An 18,280-nucleotide genomic window follows, 5' to 3' on the forward strand; every position below is an offset into this window, starting at 1 on the left:
CCTTTTGCGCACTGCTTGCCACGAATGGTACTCTGTTTTCTAAATTGGTGGATACCAATTCGGTTGTGCTTTAAGAGTTATTACAAAAGGCGAAAGGAGCAACTGGTTCTGATAAATAGCAATTACAAAAATAGCAATTATAAAAGTTCCCTCAGCTTTCTCGCAATTCTCAAACCTACTAAACTAACTAGTTTAAATCGGTATAAATGGGAATCACTAAACTCACATGCCGAATTGTTTCGGTGTCTGCGCTTGTGTTGCGAGGTGGTGCTGCCCCGAGCTAGCTCATCAGGATGGCTAGATTCCGCTGTCTCACCATTCGAAAGACGCTCCTCTCCGTTTTCTTTCTGTCGATGCACGGCCGACGCTGCTGCGATCGGGACACTACCCCTGAAAATTCCAGGCAACGGCTGGCAGAATCTCTGGTTTCACTCTCCGTGGAGCCACGTGTGCGAATTCAAGTCAGGTCACACGGGCAATTGTTGCGGGTGCCGTTTAAAGCTGTGCTTTCCAACCACCTTCACAGCGTGGATTGGAGCCTTTACAAGGCTGGGGTTCCGTGCATTTTCCTTCTCCGTCAGTAACAATGCGCAGGCATAGGAGCGCCATCTCTGTTTTGTGTTTCCTTTTTGAAGGACTCCTGGTGTGACGTTTTGGCCGGTGTATCTCCCGTCCAGCTTGCGGGGCTTCCAGCGCTACCCACCTTCGCTGGTCATCCTTCTTCACAGAGTGGAATTAAGGGCACTGAACTTTTTTGGCCCATTTCGTTCCCCTCTTTATTTCATTGCTTCCCCTGCTGGGCCAAAGTGGGAGCCTTCTGTCGGCCACTCCCCACACCACTCCGCTGAGCAGGGAGTCGACGGCTTACTGGTCAGAGCCTGGTAACGGCGCCTTCATACAACGGCGCCAAGAGTGGGAAGGGGGAAATACACCACTTCATTCTGTTTACGAAGACAATGAAAATATTGACTTAGTTACTTGGCCAATCTACTGCGGCAGTGTTTGCGTTGCCGGAATCTTACGCTGCAAGATGCAGGGATTTATACACCCCCCCCAACAGCCCCCCCCCCCCAGGAAGAACGTCGACCCCCCCCCCCCCCCAAAAAAAAACAAGAAATTCCACAACCGCCAGAACCCCACCCAGGGATTTAACACCCCCCCCCGAAGGATTTCGACCCCCCCCCCCCCAAAAAAAAACGAAATTCTGGATAAATCCCTGGCTAGAGATTCCACTTAGTGGGTTGTAGAGGGCTTCGAAAACTAGATATGATAAACGTCCGTGTGCAAGAAAAAAAAAAAAAAGAAAACAGACCAGAACCAGAACACCTCCCCCCCCTTCCTTGATTTTTAGACACGTGCAACTTTTATTTGAGTAATTATTCAGAAAATAGCCCAACACCCTCTTTCTTCCCCAGGACAAAGAAAATGGCGCCCAGTGACCCCCATAAGGTGCCTGGATGCGCCTCCACGCGGCACTCTAACCACAACTGCTTAAAGCTTTCTCAAAGGCCACGCTAGGCCAATCCCTCTGAGGATTGATTCAACGCCTCTTCCTCTTCCAAAGATGCCTCGTCTTCTTCCGCACCGACATCAATCACCGCAAGGGGTGAAGGCTGCGAAGACGACGTGCTGCCGAGACCCGCGCGCTGCTTCGATCGCCGCGGCTCCTGCGACGACGCGCTTTCGCGTCCCGTACACTCTTGCAGCGACGGCGAACACTGACGGCAGCGACAACAGCATCACCGACCAGCCAGCTCGAGTCAGCACTGCGCTGGAGGCGATCCCGCGCTCAGCCGCTCCAGCAACGGTCACCACGCCACACCGGGATACGGCCGCAGTCGGCAACTTGTAACGCCGACTGACGCCGCGTACGGCCACGCCGGCACCGCCAACGACAGAAGCGGGCTGCCGCCTCCATGTTGACCCCATGACGTGAGAAAGGTCGTGTGGCAGGAAGGAGCGGTCGCTGAGATCCAGCCGCAGGACGGTGCTGACAGCCGGTCGCGACTTGAGCGCTCGTTTAACTGGACTTCACGGCGAGCGGGGCCCCGCGGCGCGGCCATGAAAGTGACCGACGTGCTCCACGCGGTGCGCCGGTGGAGCCGCAACCACCTGGACCCGCTCCTGTACGGCGGCGGCGCCAGAAACATCGTCTCGCGAACAGGTGAGCGCGCACATGCAACGCTTCGGCAGTTTTGTAGGGAATGTGTAAAGTGGCCCGTGTGTAGCACTTGTAAACCTGGTTGTCACCAGCGAAAGCTGAAGCGCACGCTCAGGCGGCCCAGCCGGCGTGCCGCCATCGTGATACCGAGCGATAAAGCCCCGGCGAAGCAGCCGCTGAACCCTCGCCAAGTCGCGTGGTACTGCAGCGGTGAGGGTCCGACCGAGCTCGGCTGCGACCCCTCTTCGCAGCGGATCACGTGGCGTGACGTCACACCTGCCACATTTGCGCATCGCGGGCTCAAGGTCATTGCGACGCGGTGAATGACCTTGTGATAAGATCACTGTAGAGCTTTCGCTTTAAAACACGGTTGGACAAGAATTGTTTGACAACGCAGAAAAGGCTCAAAACTTGACGGGTGTCAGCTTTGCGGCTCAGCACAGTTCTTTCAGGAGTGGTTATCCTGCAGTTATTTGGTCACGTGCAAGGTATTTCCACACAGTCATTCTGAAGGTCACAGCTTCCTTTTTGTGTAGTTCCAAGCTCAGGCGATATATTCTAACAGGTTCCACTGACAGCTAGCTCTAACTCTTCAGGAAGCAACTTTTGACGATGAATTGCCCAAAAGTTTTGAGCATTCTGAAAAGTAGTTTCGTAGTGTTTGTATTCAAGATCACTCGCTGCTCTATGCAGACGATCACTTTTTGGCAGCCGTGTTACTGGGTTTCCGGGCCATTTATATTTTAAGTGAAACTATTCGGCATAAAATGGACACCACAACTCACTGCAATTAGAACACCCATGCGAACAAAAACTTGTCAGTCGGTTTGTGTATGGCCATTTGGCGCAAAAAGAGGAAAGGAGGCGGAGCATACGGGATGGAGCGTGCCTGGCACAGAGTTGGCACTCAGCCAGCTCGGCCATCACCTGATGAGAATATCCTGATGAGATGAGAATATAAGCTATAGCTATTTGTTTTTAAACAAATTCACAGTTTCTTGTTGAACGAAAACCGAAAGTGCTACGACAGCTGCGATCTATCAGTTGACATAAACACGTGAGCTTGAAAAGACTTTTAAATTTCAGAAATGTCCATTACATGCTGTCACATGAAAACGAAATCTCCATTGTTGATTATGTTGACAATGGGGCGTGGCGTGCGGGAAATGTTTGCTCAGAACCAGCCACACATAAGATCTGCAATGAAAGGCGGTGAATGAGATCTCCTACAAAATAATTGCATATTTTCGTGTGATCCTTAAAGAAACCGACAACTGCTTTTTGTGGAGTGCGTGTCCTCTGCTTCATATGAAAGTGAGCGTTTTGTATAGTCGGAAACGCACACGAAATTTCCAAATAAATTGGCGGAAATAATTTTAATGTGGCACAAAACTCTGCGAAGTCTGAAAGGTGGTGCCCATGCAGGGCATAAACGTGACACTACTGTTCATGCTCTGTTCCGGTATCAGTGCGTAATTAAAAACTGCACATAGGCATGGGAAGGACTGCACTATTATTGTCCTAGCTGGGGACGAATTTTGAAGTGCCTCTTTTCATATCACACGCGGCTAAAAGTATGTGGCCGCGTGGCTCACTGGTCACTGGCACGATTGCCAGCGTACGGAAGGCTAGTAGATCTAAAAATTCAACTCTGCTTTCAAACGTTCTAGGCCTCTACCAGGAAAACCGTTTCTGTAGTTCTAGGTGTTATAAGCGACGACCTTTCATTTCAGGTAGAGAGCGTATACGCTACAAAAATTGGTTGGCTGTCCCCTTAAGTCTTCTAACAGTGTCGCCGAGCTTTCCCCAAACACTGATGGACCATTTTCAACCGGCCACCCAAGCAGGCCCAGCGGCAGGCACGGGCGGCGCCGGCAGCAGCACCAGCCTGCGGCCGAACCTGGGGCAGCCGCCCAGCTCGGCCATCCTGTACGCGGCCGTGTTCATCGGGGGCGCAGTGGCCACCTTCATGCTGGTGCTGGCCATCCTGACGCCGTCGGGACGGCCGCCGGCACGCAGCAACCGGATGCCCTTTGCCGCCGCCCAGGTCGTGGTACCCACTCATGCGCACACTGCGCAATTTGCAACTCCTACGGGAACCTGACCTTTGTGGCTGCACTGCATCGGCAGCCCTTGTTTATGGGTAGAAGAATAGCGCGGTCAAAATTTGGGCGAGGGCTCATTCACTTCGGAATACCCTGCGGCATAGCCCAGTCGCGATGGCAGAGAAAGGTGTAGGTCAACTGCAACCTTTGGTTGAAGGCTACCGGTTTAGCAAAGGCTACATCACACCTTGCGGCTCTTTGAGTTTGCCTCAGACTCGCTGCGGATAGTCTTCGGGTAGTTGGACTGTTCCCCGCATCTTAGAAATATGTGTGAAAAACGAATACCGGCTAGTCCGCGGTGAATCCGAAAGTGATAATTGAACAGCCCCACTATGCGGACACACTGCCTCTCTACTGAAAGCTGCAAAAACCCTGCCATACATGTCAAAGGTGTTTCACGACATCATCTTGCACCCACCGCGTTAAAATTGCATACAGACCAGAGGTGAGCAATGACCCTGTTTTCAGCCTGTAGCATCTCTCTACTGAATTCTCGCCATCAGCCCCGTTTTTATCTGTTCTTTCATGCTGGTCAAAGAACAGATCAAGTCGTAAACATCTGAGTCGTAAACGTAAACAGATCAAGCCACGCGATCAAGTCGTAAACATCTGTGGCGAAAGAAAAGTGTTCACACAGAAAAAAAAAATTACGCCCACCTCCCCTCGCGGGAACCCTGGTGTGATGCGACGCTGAAGGGGGTTCCATTGGCGTCGCATCAAGCAATCGTCGGGTACGGCAAGAGAGCAAGCGCAAGCGCGGACGACCGTCAACTGAGAGACCGGCCGGAGCGCGGCACTCCGCTTCTTTGCGCAGCGCGCCCGAAGGAGAGGACACCGCAGAGAGAGAGAGAGAGAGAGTACTGCACATGCGCACAGTGCGCAGCCGCGCGCAGCGCGACCGCAGATTTTGGGAGAGAGTGTTCGCTATCGGAGAGAGGAGAGGAGGCGAGCGGAGGAGAGACGCAGCTGTGCGGACGACGGACGCACGCAGGACAGGGCCGCCGGCAAGAGATGCTCCTCTCAGCGTCGCATCTAAAAAATTGCGTCAGTTGCCGCTGCGTTTCCGAAGTGCCGTCATTCCACGTCAAACGGCACAGGTCATGAATTCCGACAATTGCATTTTAAAGCAAAACTTCATACAGCGAGGCGAAACAAAAATCTGGTTTTCCCGCGTACGCAGAAAACTCCTCCGGCACGGCCCCGTGCACATTTGCGGAAAAGCCAGGTTGAGAGAAATCAGAATAGAGTCAAGGGTGAAAGATTGGCTGTTTGAGGCGACGTAGCTACTCTCCCATATACCAACACCCCCCAAGAGGGAACAGTGCATTGGAGGGAGCGAAACACACGGGTGGTACGTCATAGCTTCACTTGCTTACCATCTGTATGGAATACATGGGCAAATTTTTTTATTGCGGTAGTGATAAGAGGGTTATGATGGCAAAAAGTGTCAGCATTGCTCCATGAACACCGAGGGAAGAGAGTGGGAAGAAGGGTAGTGGAGTGCGACTAATGCCGAGGCAAGCGATGTATCACAGCGGAAGTACTTCCACAGAGAGATCATGTTGAATAGAGGCTGGACATCACCTGAGAAACTGCTAGCACCCAGGTTGCTTTCCTGTAATTGGATGCAAGAAGTGGCCGCTTGTATACGGCGACGGCAATAGGCACCGAAAGGGGATAAAATGGGGACGACGGAATGCCAAGAGTGTTGGGGCAGCCGCCTCCATGAGCGAAGGGGACCACTGAGACAACTGAAGAACACAAAGCACGGTCGGCACGATGTGTGCTTGTGGCTCCTACGCGGCACGCAAGAAGCGCGGAGTTGCAGACTTCTGAAGTCGGAGCAAAGCATGCATGTGGGGCTAATCAAGATTTTTTAGTGAATCTTAATCATGGCTCTTGTTATATTTGGCCATACAGCAGAACCTCGATGAATCGGTTAAACCGCACTACCACTTAAAGGAAAAACTGCCTTGCAGTTGGTTGATTTTGTTTAGAAGCAAAGTAAAAAAAAAATCACGCATTCGAAAAGGTGGGTGAATATGCAAGTTGTGACAGCTCCTGCGAGACCCGAGAGAGGAAAATCAGGTGCAGAATTGCTACTGACTGGAGTGCAGTCAGCAGACACCCTGCAGTAATGAATGGTAATGGTACGTGTGTCAACAAAAAAGAAAGTATTCAACCAATGCGCATTTGGTAGCATTTCGGCTGGCGTACCAGCAAATTTCCCGCCATTTTTTTCCGCAGCGCAACCATGGTTGCCAGCCCAGGACTGCCCTCCCCTTTACGGACTGCTTTTACGGGCCTCATACGTTTGTAGTACCTCCCCTAGGCACGAAGCGAAAAAAACAGAACGAACCCGGGCCCGAGCCCGAGCCGCGGCGTGAGTGCGCAGGGGTTTGCAACCAGCGCGGACTGACGATCTGCGGCATTTACGGGCCCAATACGTTTGTAGTACCTCCAGGGCCGTAGCCAAATTTTTTTTTTTTCGGAGGGGGTTATGTGTTTTGGGAAGGGGGTAGTTATGCCGAAAGCAACAGTAAGTACTGCTTATGCGCTGCCGGTTAAATATTTTGGGAAGGGTTCGAACCCCCCCCCCTCTGGCTACGGCCCTGAGTACCTCCCGTGGGGACGAAGCGGGGAAAAAAAAGAACCTGGGCTCGAGCCCGAGCCCGCGGCGCGAGCGCGCAGGAGTTTGTAATCAGAGCGGGCTGACAGATCCGCGGCCTTTGCGGGCCCCAATACGTTTGTAGTACCCACGTATGTATGATGCGAGCTAATCAACAGAGGGCAGAGTCCTGGTCTGGCAACCAAAGCAGCCCCGCGAAAAAATGGCGGGAAAATTTGCGACTACGCCAGCCGAAATGCTACCCCCCTATCTGCCATGAGAGAGAGAGAGAGAGAGAGAGAGAGAGAGAGAGAGAGAGAGAGAGAGAGAGACGGTAAGATTAACACTTAAGGCGCAACCACATGCGACGTTTTGGTCGCGTTTGGAGACCGTCCGCGGCGACGCGCGTTCAGCGCGCGCCACCAAATACACAGCAACGCGCTCGGAGCGCCGGTGTCTGCGCATCCCAGATTTTCGGTCCGTTTTCGGCGTCTGCGCCGGATGTTGCTATCCTCAATTTCCGGTCCCCCTCCTCACGCAGCATGGCAATAAGTTTGACAGTCCAATTGCAACACAACATTGCACTTTATTTATTAGAACATCAATTTAACGTGTTTTGTTTGTTGAAGTTTTGATTATTCTTCAGTTTATTAGCATAACTTAAACAGAACGATGCTCCATTTACCAAAGTAAGTCTGGCAACTTGGATCGGAGAAGCGCTCTTCGCGCGTCTCATGTGGTTGCTCGCCCTCTCCAACGCCCGTTCCGCGTCGGCGCCAGGCGCCGCAGACGGCCGCAAGACGCGACCAAAACGTTGCATGTGGTTGCGGCTTTAGAGCTACGAAGCAAGCGTTTTCAATTACGGCGCAAACTCGGGCGGATGATATCCTAGCTCAAAATAGGAGCATGTAATGCGCAGACTTAGTCGAACATCGGGTGATGGAGTGGCTACCAAGGGACAGAACTGCAAGTAGGGGACGGCTGGTAACTTGATGGAGGAGCGAGATAAGAAAATTTGGTGACAAGGGTAGGGTTCAAACAGCGCAGAAAAGATAAGAGCAGTTAGAAGGCAATTCAAGGGGCCCTGAATCAACTGATGATGATGATGAGAAAAATTCAAAATTGGAGGTTTCATGGGCCAAAGCTACACTTGAGCTGTGAGGTGCACCATAGTAGTGAGTTCTGGATTAATTTTGACCAGCTGGGGAACTTCGACATGCGCTTTCCCATTTCGCCTTCATCCAAACAGCAGCCACCACGCCCCGGATTGAACCTGTGTCCTTGGGCTCTGCAGTAGCCACTGAGCCGCCAAGGCGTGTATGGCGATGAAGCAAAATCTGCAAATACATATACACTATCGTGCAGTGCCCAGAAATTGCCATATTTTGCATCACGGCCTGCCGATAGGGTGGCGGTAACTGCGGACACACGCAAGCGCGGTCTGATCGGCGGCTTGTGGCGCAGGCCGGCTCGGCGTCTTCAAGGCGCGGCGGCTTCTTCATGGCGCGCCAAGGCGCCGGGCCTGAGGTGGCTGCCAAGGAGGAAGCCCCCCTGCTCTGCCTCTACGATCGCAACACCGAGCGCAAGACCGAGCCGGTACCGTACCAGCTGCTCAAGCACCTTCCCGCAAGGCAAGCACCACACCGTGCATGCAAGCTGTCGAAAAATTTCACCCCTCCTCCACTCGAACTTTGCGCCTGCAAAGTGCAGGTTACATCAGTTGTGAACAGCTTCTGGAGATTCCTCGGCCACTTAAAGGAGCCATGCAGACAAAACACAAGTTTGGTTCATTCGAAACATTGCCTCGTTAGAATCATACTGACACCAATTTTAACATAAACTTCACTCAAATAAGCTATATAATTAAGAAAAAAGGGAATGGCCATGCGAATGGCCATTTCCCGCAACAGAACCTATGTCATATGCGACAGCTCTGCGACTGGCTGAGGCCGACAAAAGTGAATGCAAATTAGGCAGAGCTTGTGAGCTTGCAGAACGAGCTATTTGCGCCTAAATGTAATGCACGTTCATGTTACAGCCATAAGAATCGTGGGGTAAACAATGAAAGTTACGAAAATACACGCAAACGTAGAAGTACTGATGCATACTGCTTTTGGTACTGCGTGCACTATGCTTGTTTTAGCTGCGCAGCACTGCGGCTCTTTGGGGTCTCACAGACGACGCTGGCCGATTGGCGTAAGCATGACCATCTTACATGACCATATTTGTCGAGTGAACACCATGTTTTACGAAACGAATATTTTCTACCTTAACAAAACAAGCCAGGTACAAATACAGTCCAAAACAAAACAAAGGCAGAAAACTGCTCGCTGCAGTATGGTGGCGCCATCTAGGATGGCTAACTGTAAACAAGTCTCCGCTTCCCACCAAGTTTAGCTTGAAGACCCGTTCTTACGATGTCATTGCAGACGTCATTAAAACAGATGATTTGGCGGGATAATCAAAATTTTAACTTAGATTGGTTAATTTGTCAGTGAATAAAGCAGCGCTTGTTTCCGATCAAGCCCTGGGGGCACTACAAAACTCGAAATCTTTCAAATAAAACAAACTTGTATTTTGTCTGCATCGCCCCTTTACGTCTTTTATCGCTTTTATAAACACTCGAGGTCGGTGTCAGTTTTAATTTGTCATGCGCTTCCCCGAGCAGACGGGCTTCCGTCCAACACTTGATTTCATGGTCCCTTTAAGTCTGATTACATGACTTGAAGGTGAAAGCCAGCGCTTGTCAAAAACTTATCCACTGCTGCGTCGTGTTTGCGCCTTTTCTTTCGCTTTCATTTGTTCCTCTTTTGGAGTGAATTACCCCACGAGGCAGACAGGCCACAATTTTTGCGGCAGCCTCCTCACAGTGCGGGATCTCCTCCAAGTGAACCTGCTCTATGCGCGTGTCATTGTGTTGTCTATGACGGGATACATGTCAGGCTAATTCCTATTCCATTCTGGCAGGGTGCCAGGTCGCAATGTGGTTAGTGCCCTTGGGAGCTTCTCTGGTGACCCGAGTAGAAATCCCACACGAATCCAATTTATGTTCTCTATACAGTGGCGGCCATTTTGATGCTATTCGTGTTGACGTCGCCGCCGATTACTACTACCGTCACTTTACGCATTTCATAAAACGCTCAGGACTTTCGCTTTAACAATCAAGAAACTCAACAGGTAGCGGCAGGTGAATCGGCCCAAAAACAATACGCTCACGATTTACAGCAACAAAAACAACAACCAATGGAACTATTGGGGCTCTTCGATTTGCAGTCTCGGACTCACCGCGGACTCCCCGAGAAGCAGTCCGCAATTCGATTTTCCCATGTATCCCTATGGCTTCAGGGAATCCTCGGACTACCCGCGGACTATCCGCGGTGAGTCCGAGACTGTAAATCGAGGAGCCCCATCGCCACCCAGTGCTCGGCTTGATTACCATTATGACATTTTTACAATTCTCAAACCACCCACTGAAGCTGTAGTGGCTATGGGAGAAAGGCAGGCCCTACCTAAAGAGGCAAGACTGCTTTAACATAAAAGCAAAACACAACTAGTATTAATGGAAGAGAGGAGGGGTGTGGAATGGTGAGAGAAGTATCATGTGCGGTTACAGTGTACCGTTACACCTCACTAAATTCCTTTTGTTCCGTTGGCGCTGGAGGCTATCCAGAAGACAGTAAACCAAGTGGCATTAGGCAATCTTGGTAAAAGTACAAAGTAACAGAAGAAGTCTGGGAAATTGACAGTGCACCGTAAAATGTTTTGCAGGGAAGCTTAGGACTTTGTAGTCAGAAATGGGATGGATGGGTGCACAGGTGTAATTACCTTAATCACTCATCAGAAAAGATGACCAGAGAGTCAAGGACACAAACTAAATTTGAAGGCGTCTTGCAAAAAAAAAAAAAAAAAAAACTTAAGAGTAGTGGATGGCATGGAAACATCAAAGGAGTTTTACAAAAACGGCAAATGAGAAGTGACAAAAATGTTTTGCAAATGCAAAAACAGGTGCTTTTGTAGTTAGACACCTGAGCTGGATGCTTAAAGGAGTAGTGACACGAAATTTGAAATTTCAGAGAACTATGTAAACTGCTTCCCTTTTATCCAGGAGATATCTCCCAGCAAGTAAGTTTCAGCAGTAACCGTTCGGTATAACATATTTTAAATCCATTTTATTCTTTGTCCGCACGAGAAAGCACAGAGCGGGCCAGCATGACATCTGCTCATTGCCTCAAACTGCCGCCGTCGGGGCTCCCGCGACGTAGGTGAAGCGCTGGCTGCGGTTGGCGTGCGCCGTGTGCATCACGTCACGGTTTTGGGACTGACGTCATGCTGCCCGGGCGCATGGGGATGGTGAAGACCTCGGCCGGTCTGGGCGGGCGCGCGCGCAGCAGTGCAACAAGAATGGTGACGTCACGGGTGCCCTCCTGTCATGGCGGCTGCTCGGAGTTCGTTTTGTCGAAACCGAAACTGACACGAATAAACGACGCCACAAATGATTGTTTACACTGCGATCGACTGTATGACATGCCATTCTATGATTAGTGGGCTGGCAGGCACCTGTAGCAGCGAAAAAAACGTAACATGAAAATTTTGTGTCAGTACTCTCTAAGGTTCAGTCAAATAAAGAAGAATGCGACCAAAAGTACCACGTGTGTATCCACCGACTTAAGGATCGGGTGGCAATGAAGTGGCATGCCAAGGTGTCCAGCTCCTATAGGTGCAACATCACAACGGCAGTTGGTTTCAGCAACAGAGCCAAAGGGAAAAGCACGTCGGACACTGTGTGGGCGAGTTGGCCCGTGATGTGAGACAATTTTCTAGCACACGGGAGGGTGGGAAAAAGAAAGGGGGATGGTGCAAGCAACAGAGCTTGCTCCAGCCGCTTCGTCTGTCCTGTCGCCTAGTGCGCTAAAACATTATCACGAAGTAACCCTAGCTGGCACCTGTCACGTCACTTTCGATCATGTCATTGCCTCTTTGTGCTAGCGTTAAATGAAGCGAGCTACCAGCCTTAATAGACAAGAAAAAAAAAAAAAAGCCACCACTACATAACTTCGGTGGCATAACTTAGCCTGATTCGAAGGGAAAGCTTGATCACAACCTTTGGTCTTCCAATTAAAGAAAAAAATATGTTGCATCACAGTGAGGACCATAAATGTCTTATGCAAGGTTGGAAGAGGTTTATAAAGCTCACTATGCTACGAATTAATCGGGTCTCAGAACTGCGCTCGTTCGTGATGAACACCAACCTTCTTCGGCATGTCTATACAGAGCAGTGGTGAAAGACAGGCTTGCAGAAACAGGCCACTGTTAGTCGCACCATGCAGATGACCTCTTTACTTGAAATGAAGGAAACTAACAATCCCCCACTGCAGAAAATCTTTGCAAGATTGAACCCGTATACAGTGTAGACCATTTATAACGTAACCGCTTATAGTGCGGGACCGGATATAACGCGGGTTTTTGTGACCACCGGTTTGCCTCCCATAGAACTCAATGTATAAGCATACCGCTTAAGATGCGGTTGGCCGAAGCACAATACCGCGGTTTTTCGGCGGGTCTGCTCATCGACCGGCGCAGCTGGGGCATCGTTTTAGGGTAGCAAAAGAAAAAAAAGAAATGAAATCGACCACCTGACGCAGCGCGCACCCCTTGCTCTCCTCTAACTTCGACACAGAAGCAAAAAATAGGCACCCTTTAGTTCGCGCGTACGTGATAACCACAGCTGTCCTTGCTTGATGCACCTCGGAAGATAGCGACCCGGCCAACCCGGCTCCCCGTCCGCGCGTGGCAAGTTGTTTCTATTAATCGTGAACCGCATGGCCCGTTTTCGCACACGAATTGTGCACATCGGCGTTGCGCGTGCGTTTTTTTCATGCTCGCGTCTACGATTCCGCGCTGGCGGTGGCTTCTTCGCGTGGCAGTGGGAGGAGCCTGACGACTTGCACCAATGGAAAGACGCGCACCTAATGGCGGGAGATTCGAAGCGCTCCGAGCCGGCTAGCCGCGCCAGAGGTGTTTAGGCTAAAGTCCCTTGATCAGATGAAGGGACTTAAGTTTAGGCTTACCACCGCGGTATTTTTTGATGGGCGCTTTCACAAGCAGCGTGGATGGCAGTTTATATTCCACTTTGCGGTCACATTATCACCTCTTTTCTTGCATGAGCATCTTCGCTTGCGCCTCGTGCGGAATTTCAGCGAGCGGTTAGAAGTTGTCGCTGGAGCTGCCTGCACCGCTTCACGGCCAGTGCCGACGCCATGTTGCCGCCTCTTACCGCGCCGCCCACATTACGTCAGTTGTATCCGCGCCGGCGTCGCCGCGCCTGCGGCGTGCGCTGCACGTTTTCGCGAGAAATAGCTCCATGCGGTTCACGCTTTAGAACGTTGTGCAAATACACCGCTCTTCCCAAACAATCGAGCCGCGCGAAGATTTCCACCACCAGTACGTTGTGCTTATCTGATAAGAAGCCGCCTTCGGCATCGTGAACACAAGGTGGGATAAAAAAAAACAAAAAAATCCCGCTGGCCTTTGTTATCATGTCCTGCGGCATCTTCATAGACGCAAAAAACGCAGCCATGGTCTTTCAAAACACAAACACAACGGAAGTTAAAGCCGCACTCGCCGTTTGTAAGACCGCGCTTTTGCAAGTGTGAGACCCGGCCACGGAGCAAGATATACAGGAGCGCCGACTTCGCTCTCTACTGCGGGCTCTTAAAGCGCTTAAAGTCCATCACTCGCGGAGCGCAATGTAGATGGCGCAGCGAATGGTCCGGCGGCTAAGCGGCCGGCGTTCCCCGTGCGCCGGCGTGCGCGTTGGCGGAACGCATTCCGTCGGCTTTTGTCGTCTGCTTCGGCGACGGTAGTTTTGGGCACGGAGTGCTTTGGGCCTGCGTTGGCGCCGCTTCGCGTTCATTGCGCTCCTCCTTCGCACGGCTTGATTAACTTGTTCGACAGCACCTTCTGGGTAACCCGAACCCGAAGGAATTGAGTGGTCGTACGGCACGGCAAAGATGCGTTAAGGATTGGTTTGCATGGCGGGAAAACAAAATGTAGGGCGCACATATAGACATATGGCTGCTATACAAACACTACCTTTCGCGCAGTGCTTGCCAAAAATGTGACTCCGTTTGTAAATTTGTGAACACCAATTCGGCTGTGTTTCAACAGGTTTTACAAAAGGCGAAAGGAGCAACTGGTTCTGATCACTAGCGATTATAAAAAAATTCCCCCGCATTTCCCCGAGGGGGAGAATGTGAAAGTGCGAATGCACGGTTGTCGGCCCGCTTGCGGCGCTTGCGCTCGGGCCCCGCAGCCCACCGCCTCGCCGCCTTCTCTTCCATCTCTTCCATCGGGTTTGTAGTATCACGTGTACACCACGCAGTTATCAAGCCGCTATAACGCCGCTGAGTCGCCAACGCACGCCGCTGACGACGTAGTTTGAATGCGTTAAAGGAGCCATGAAGAGAAAATACAAGTTGGGCGTATTAGAAAGACTGCTTAGTCCCGATAAAAACGATACCAATATCATCGCAATCTTCGAAAAAATAACGGAGATATTAAAGAAAACGTGTGAAGCAGTCGCGACCCCCTAGCCAATTTCCCGCAACTTTTCTATGACGTCACGTAACCTTGTTTGTGCAATTGGCGGCCGCCTAACTGACCTGTCGCGACGATACATGACTGGGCGTCTGTAATGGGGCCTCTAGTTCCATTTGACCGCAGCAATTGAATGCTGACGTGCAGTTAACGCACTGAAAATTATGTTTTATTGTTGGCCCGTATGACGTCATTCTCGCTCATAACACGTCACTGTGGCGCAAAATTTGAATGTTTTTAAATACTTCTTGCTTTTTTGTCGTTAAAAACATATTTTGGGGCTGTAATGGAGCTGAGTGAGATACTGAATCCTAGTTCTTTCAAATTATATGAAGTTGTATTTTCTCTTCATGGCTCCTTTAAAGATAAGGCAGCGTCGCGTCCGTGGCTTAGTCGGTAGAGCGTCGCGCTGCGGCCGCAAAGTCCTCGGATCGAAACCTGGCGCCGGATGCTGTTTTTTTTATATAGAGAGGAGGACTGGGTTAAAGATATAAGGCGCGTTACTAACACTGACATCAGCGTCGCGTCCGTGGCTTAGTCGGTAGAGCGTCGCGCTGCGGCCGCAAAGTCCTCGGATCGAAACCTGGCGCCGGATGCTGTTTTCTTTTATATACAGAGAGGAGGACTGCGGACGCCGCCGCCGCCACCGCCGCCGGCGGTGGAAGGTTTGGGGTCGCTTATAAAGTGCATTCGCACTTAAAAGTTGCCTCAGCTTTCTCGCCGTTCTCCAACTTACGTACAAAACAGAGTGTGGCTAGAACACGGACCGGCACTCACACGCTCATCAGAAAATAACAGAAACGCGATAATATCACCCTGCGACTGCCCGCGACGTAGCAATCTGCTCAAGATCGAGGCCCTGACAGTGCGGTCTTTTCACAAGCCTTCATTTCGCGATATTTGAATTCGTCCGCACCCTATATCTCTGTGGTGATGACTCGCCGAAAGAAAAGGTTTGACGAGCCGGTTGTTTTGCTGGTCAGCCGCTTAAAGAAAAAAAAAAAACGCCGGGAACTCTCGTAGGCCCAAAATTGCAGCCATACAAATCGTAGCATTTTATTTGGAGTCCACGGCGTTATCGACGAGATAACACGACCGTAGAGCGACAGTGAACATCGGGCGGTAAGTTGCGGTATGGGTTACAATGAAGGTTGCGTTTGATATTCTTGGGTGCCTTATCAAGATGACAGTGTTTTAAGTGCGAATGCACTTTATAAGCGACCCCAAACCTTCCACCGCCGGCGGCGGCGGCGGCGGCGTCCGCAGTCCTCATCTCCCTAGCAACGGCGTAGAGCGGAGAGGAGCGTCGGTAGCAACGGCGCGGTGACGTCACCTCACCACGTGACCGCGCTCGCTCCGCCTCCTCGCCGTGGCTGCGCGGGTGCGCGCCGCTCCCCGCACCGCTCCTCGCGCCGTGACGTCATGGTATGACGTCACAGCGCGCCTCCTCTCCCCAGCAGCTGCCGCGCGCCTCTCTCTCCACCGTGACGTCACACTCTCTCCTCTCCCCCTCGCTCGGCTGCAGCTGCCGTGCGCCGCTGCCCCTCTCCCCTTGCGCTCGCCTCCTCTCTCAGCCACCTGGCTCGGCGCGGCGTACCCCCTATATATGCAGCGATAAACTGCCAGACCTCCGTGGGTCGGCTCGCGCGCGCTCACGGGCGAATGCCAACGGATTTTAACTTTACTCCCCCTCATAGCATCACCCCGTGCATTCGCACTTAACCATGTTCACCCTCGGGGAAATGCTTGGGAGTTTTTTTTTGTACACTTATTACAACAGGGCAGCTGTCCAATTCAGTCATTGGCACAGAAATGTGTGTCTCATTGCCATTTGCCGATGGAGACTCCGGGCGACCCTTGTAAGCATTGTTCGTGCGCAGAAGCGGCATAAATAATTAAGCAGGCGGCCGGAGAGCGGGCCAACAACAGAGGGTAATTTTTGCGCTGCATCGGTTTGTCGTAAGCAGAATCACGCTAGACTGCAGGTTGTGGCGTTTCATATTACTCTTGCTCATTCTTTGGTGATTCTAAAGTCGTCGTCGTTCAGTTGCGTCTTACATCTGCTGGGTTAGTACAATATCTTTAGCGGGTCTTCATAATGTCAGAATAAACGCCCCCCGATAGGGAGTAAGCGATCGCCATGTATGCGGTGGCGTGCGGTTATCTGCGCCGTCTATTCCGGCTGCGCACAGGTGTTTAAATTCCGCGCGTGCAGGCATTCCTCCTGCATAGTAGGACTGGCATACGACAGGCGTCGTTGCGAAAGAAACGACGCCTCTGGGGAGAGCGAAGAAGGGAAGAGCCATGTACAGAGGCACAGCGACGAAAGGGCAAACGAAGGAGGAAGAGAGCAAAGGGAAAGCTGGGCGGCCGGCGGCGCGTGGACATTATCGGCCCGAGCAAAATAATTTTTCTGGGCCACAGTCGGCGCTCCTCTTTATATCTTGCTCCGTGGACCCGGCAGCAGCGGCTGATGTTAAAAATAATACGAAATAAAGACCCTTCCTTCGTTTTTAGGCGCTGTGCGTTTGGGTGATAAAAAATTTAGGATGACTTGAGGTAGGTGGCGATTTGGTTGAATTCGCGCACGTTTTGGTTATAGCGGCGGTACCGCTTATAGTGCGGATTTTTTGCGGCTCCCGCGACATACGTTATAAGCGGTCTACACTGTATATACATAGTTCACACCTGTTGAGCAACACTTGGAAGAATTCCCTCCAGTTCGTGCTTTTTCTCCCCAGTTGCCAAGGCTTGGTTTCAAAGCAAATGCCTTACACCACCAGCAGAATGCCTAATAGCCACCACGCTGGAATGCATAAAAAAAAGTGGAGACCTAAAAATCGTCCTAATTAGTTGTTGGCCCTGAATAAAGTGGCATTGAGGTAGGGAAGGAGAACCATAACAGAAACACAGATTTCATAAAGCCAACCAAAGTAAGAGAAACAATGGGCACGGTTGTTCAAAAATGTGCCTAGATGCAGTGTATAGTTAGTTGCACTTGATAGATTTTACAGTAGTCACACGTCCAGATCCGTGCGGCATCTTAGCAAGGTTTGCTTTAAGGCGCAAAGCCACAGAATGAGGTGGTTTACCTCGACAGCGAAGCTCAATTGTACCAAAACTCAAAGCCTGTTACGTTTACCCTGTGCAGTTCATTGATTCTTGCGCCTAAAATTTTTGTACCTCCTTTTAAACCGCAAGCTTGCCCTGAACCCCGACCCCTACCTCACACCCGACATTCACACACTTTCTTTAACCCCGTATTTTGCTCATACTAACTTGTTTTAAATTTTCTTTTTTTCCTCGTACCACTGAGGTGTGGAAGTTTGCCTGCAAGCAGTTTACACTCCCCTGAGCTTATTTATGCCGAAATTTGAAATTGTTTTCTATTACAACTGTTCTGCGTGTCCCTCCCCACTCTTTCCTTTAGTTGATTACGTATAAAGATGTTACACTTTCTGCTTTTCCTTTTCCTCCTTCTTTCATTGATGTTGTATTGAAATGTTGCGTATGATAACTGTTTATTTTGCCCCTCCTGCTTTGGCCTCTGGCCAGCAGTACTTGTAGATGGAATAAAATTCTTGACACCATACGAGCACAGGCTCAAACATGCAAACATGAGCTGACTTGTGAACTTAGCTATTTCCGGCGCTAACATACGTGCATCCATCAGAGATGGACCTCTCTCCATTGGTCAGCCTGACCACTACTCCTGACCACTAAGAGCATTCAAGGACGTGCTCAGAGGTAAAACGCAACAGATGCCCATGCTTGAAACCGGATTCTCCCCCCGTCCTTCCCTCCCATCCC

At 50.9% G+C, this 18,280-nt stretch overlaps 2 protein-coding genes across 2 annotated transcripts in view; one reads left to right on the forward strand and one right to left on the reverse strand.

The window, feature by feature from the left end:
• The window catches only part of LOC144158639 (uncharacterized), an 89,700-nt gene that overhangs the window by 27,360 nt on the left and 44,060 nt on the right, over positions 1–18,280 (reverse strand). The gene's annotated exons all lie outside the window — the stretch shown is intronic.
• LOC144158045 (uncharacterized) lies at positions 1,754–10,652 on the forward strand. Its single transcript, XM_077688718.1, has 4 exons — positions 1,754–2,164; positions 4,009–4,211; positions 8,339–8,505; positions 10,643–10,652. The coding sequence occupies exons 1-4, from the start codon at positions 2,062–2,064 to the stop codon at positions 10,650–10,652; spliced, it is 483 nt and encodes a 160-aa protein (XP_077544844.1). The 5' UTR covers positions 1,754–2,061.

Source organism: Haemaphysalis longicornis, unplaced genomic scaffold, assembly GCF_048455015.1.
Source record: "Haemaphysalis longicornis isolate Haplotype H1 unplaced genomic scaffold, Haemaphysalis longicornis Haplotype H1 scaffold_10, whole genome shotgun sequence".
Classification (NCBI taxonomy): domain Eukaryota; kingdom Metazoa; phylum Arthropoda; class Arachnida; order Ixodida; family Ixodidae; genus Haemaphysalis; species Haemaphysalis longicornis.

What these genes read in the sequence shown, in the direction of transcription:
- LOC144158045 (XM_077688718.1), top strand. Translation starts at nt 2,062, where the DNA reads ATGAAAGTGACCGACGTGCTCCACGCGGTGCGCCGGTGGAGCCGCAAC. An exon ending in AAACATCGTCTCGCGAACAG is followed by an intron (nt 2,165 to 4,008) that starts GTGAGCGCGCAC and finishes CCACCCAAGCAG; the next exon opens with GCCCAGCGGCAGGCACGGGC. An exon ending in CCTTTGCCGCCGCCCAGGTC is followed by an intron (nt 4,212 to 8,338) that starts GTGGTACCCACT and finishes CTTGTGGCGCAG; the next exon opens with GCCGGCTCGGCGTCTTCAAG.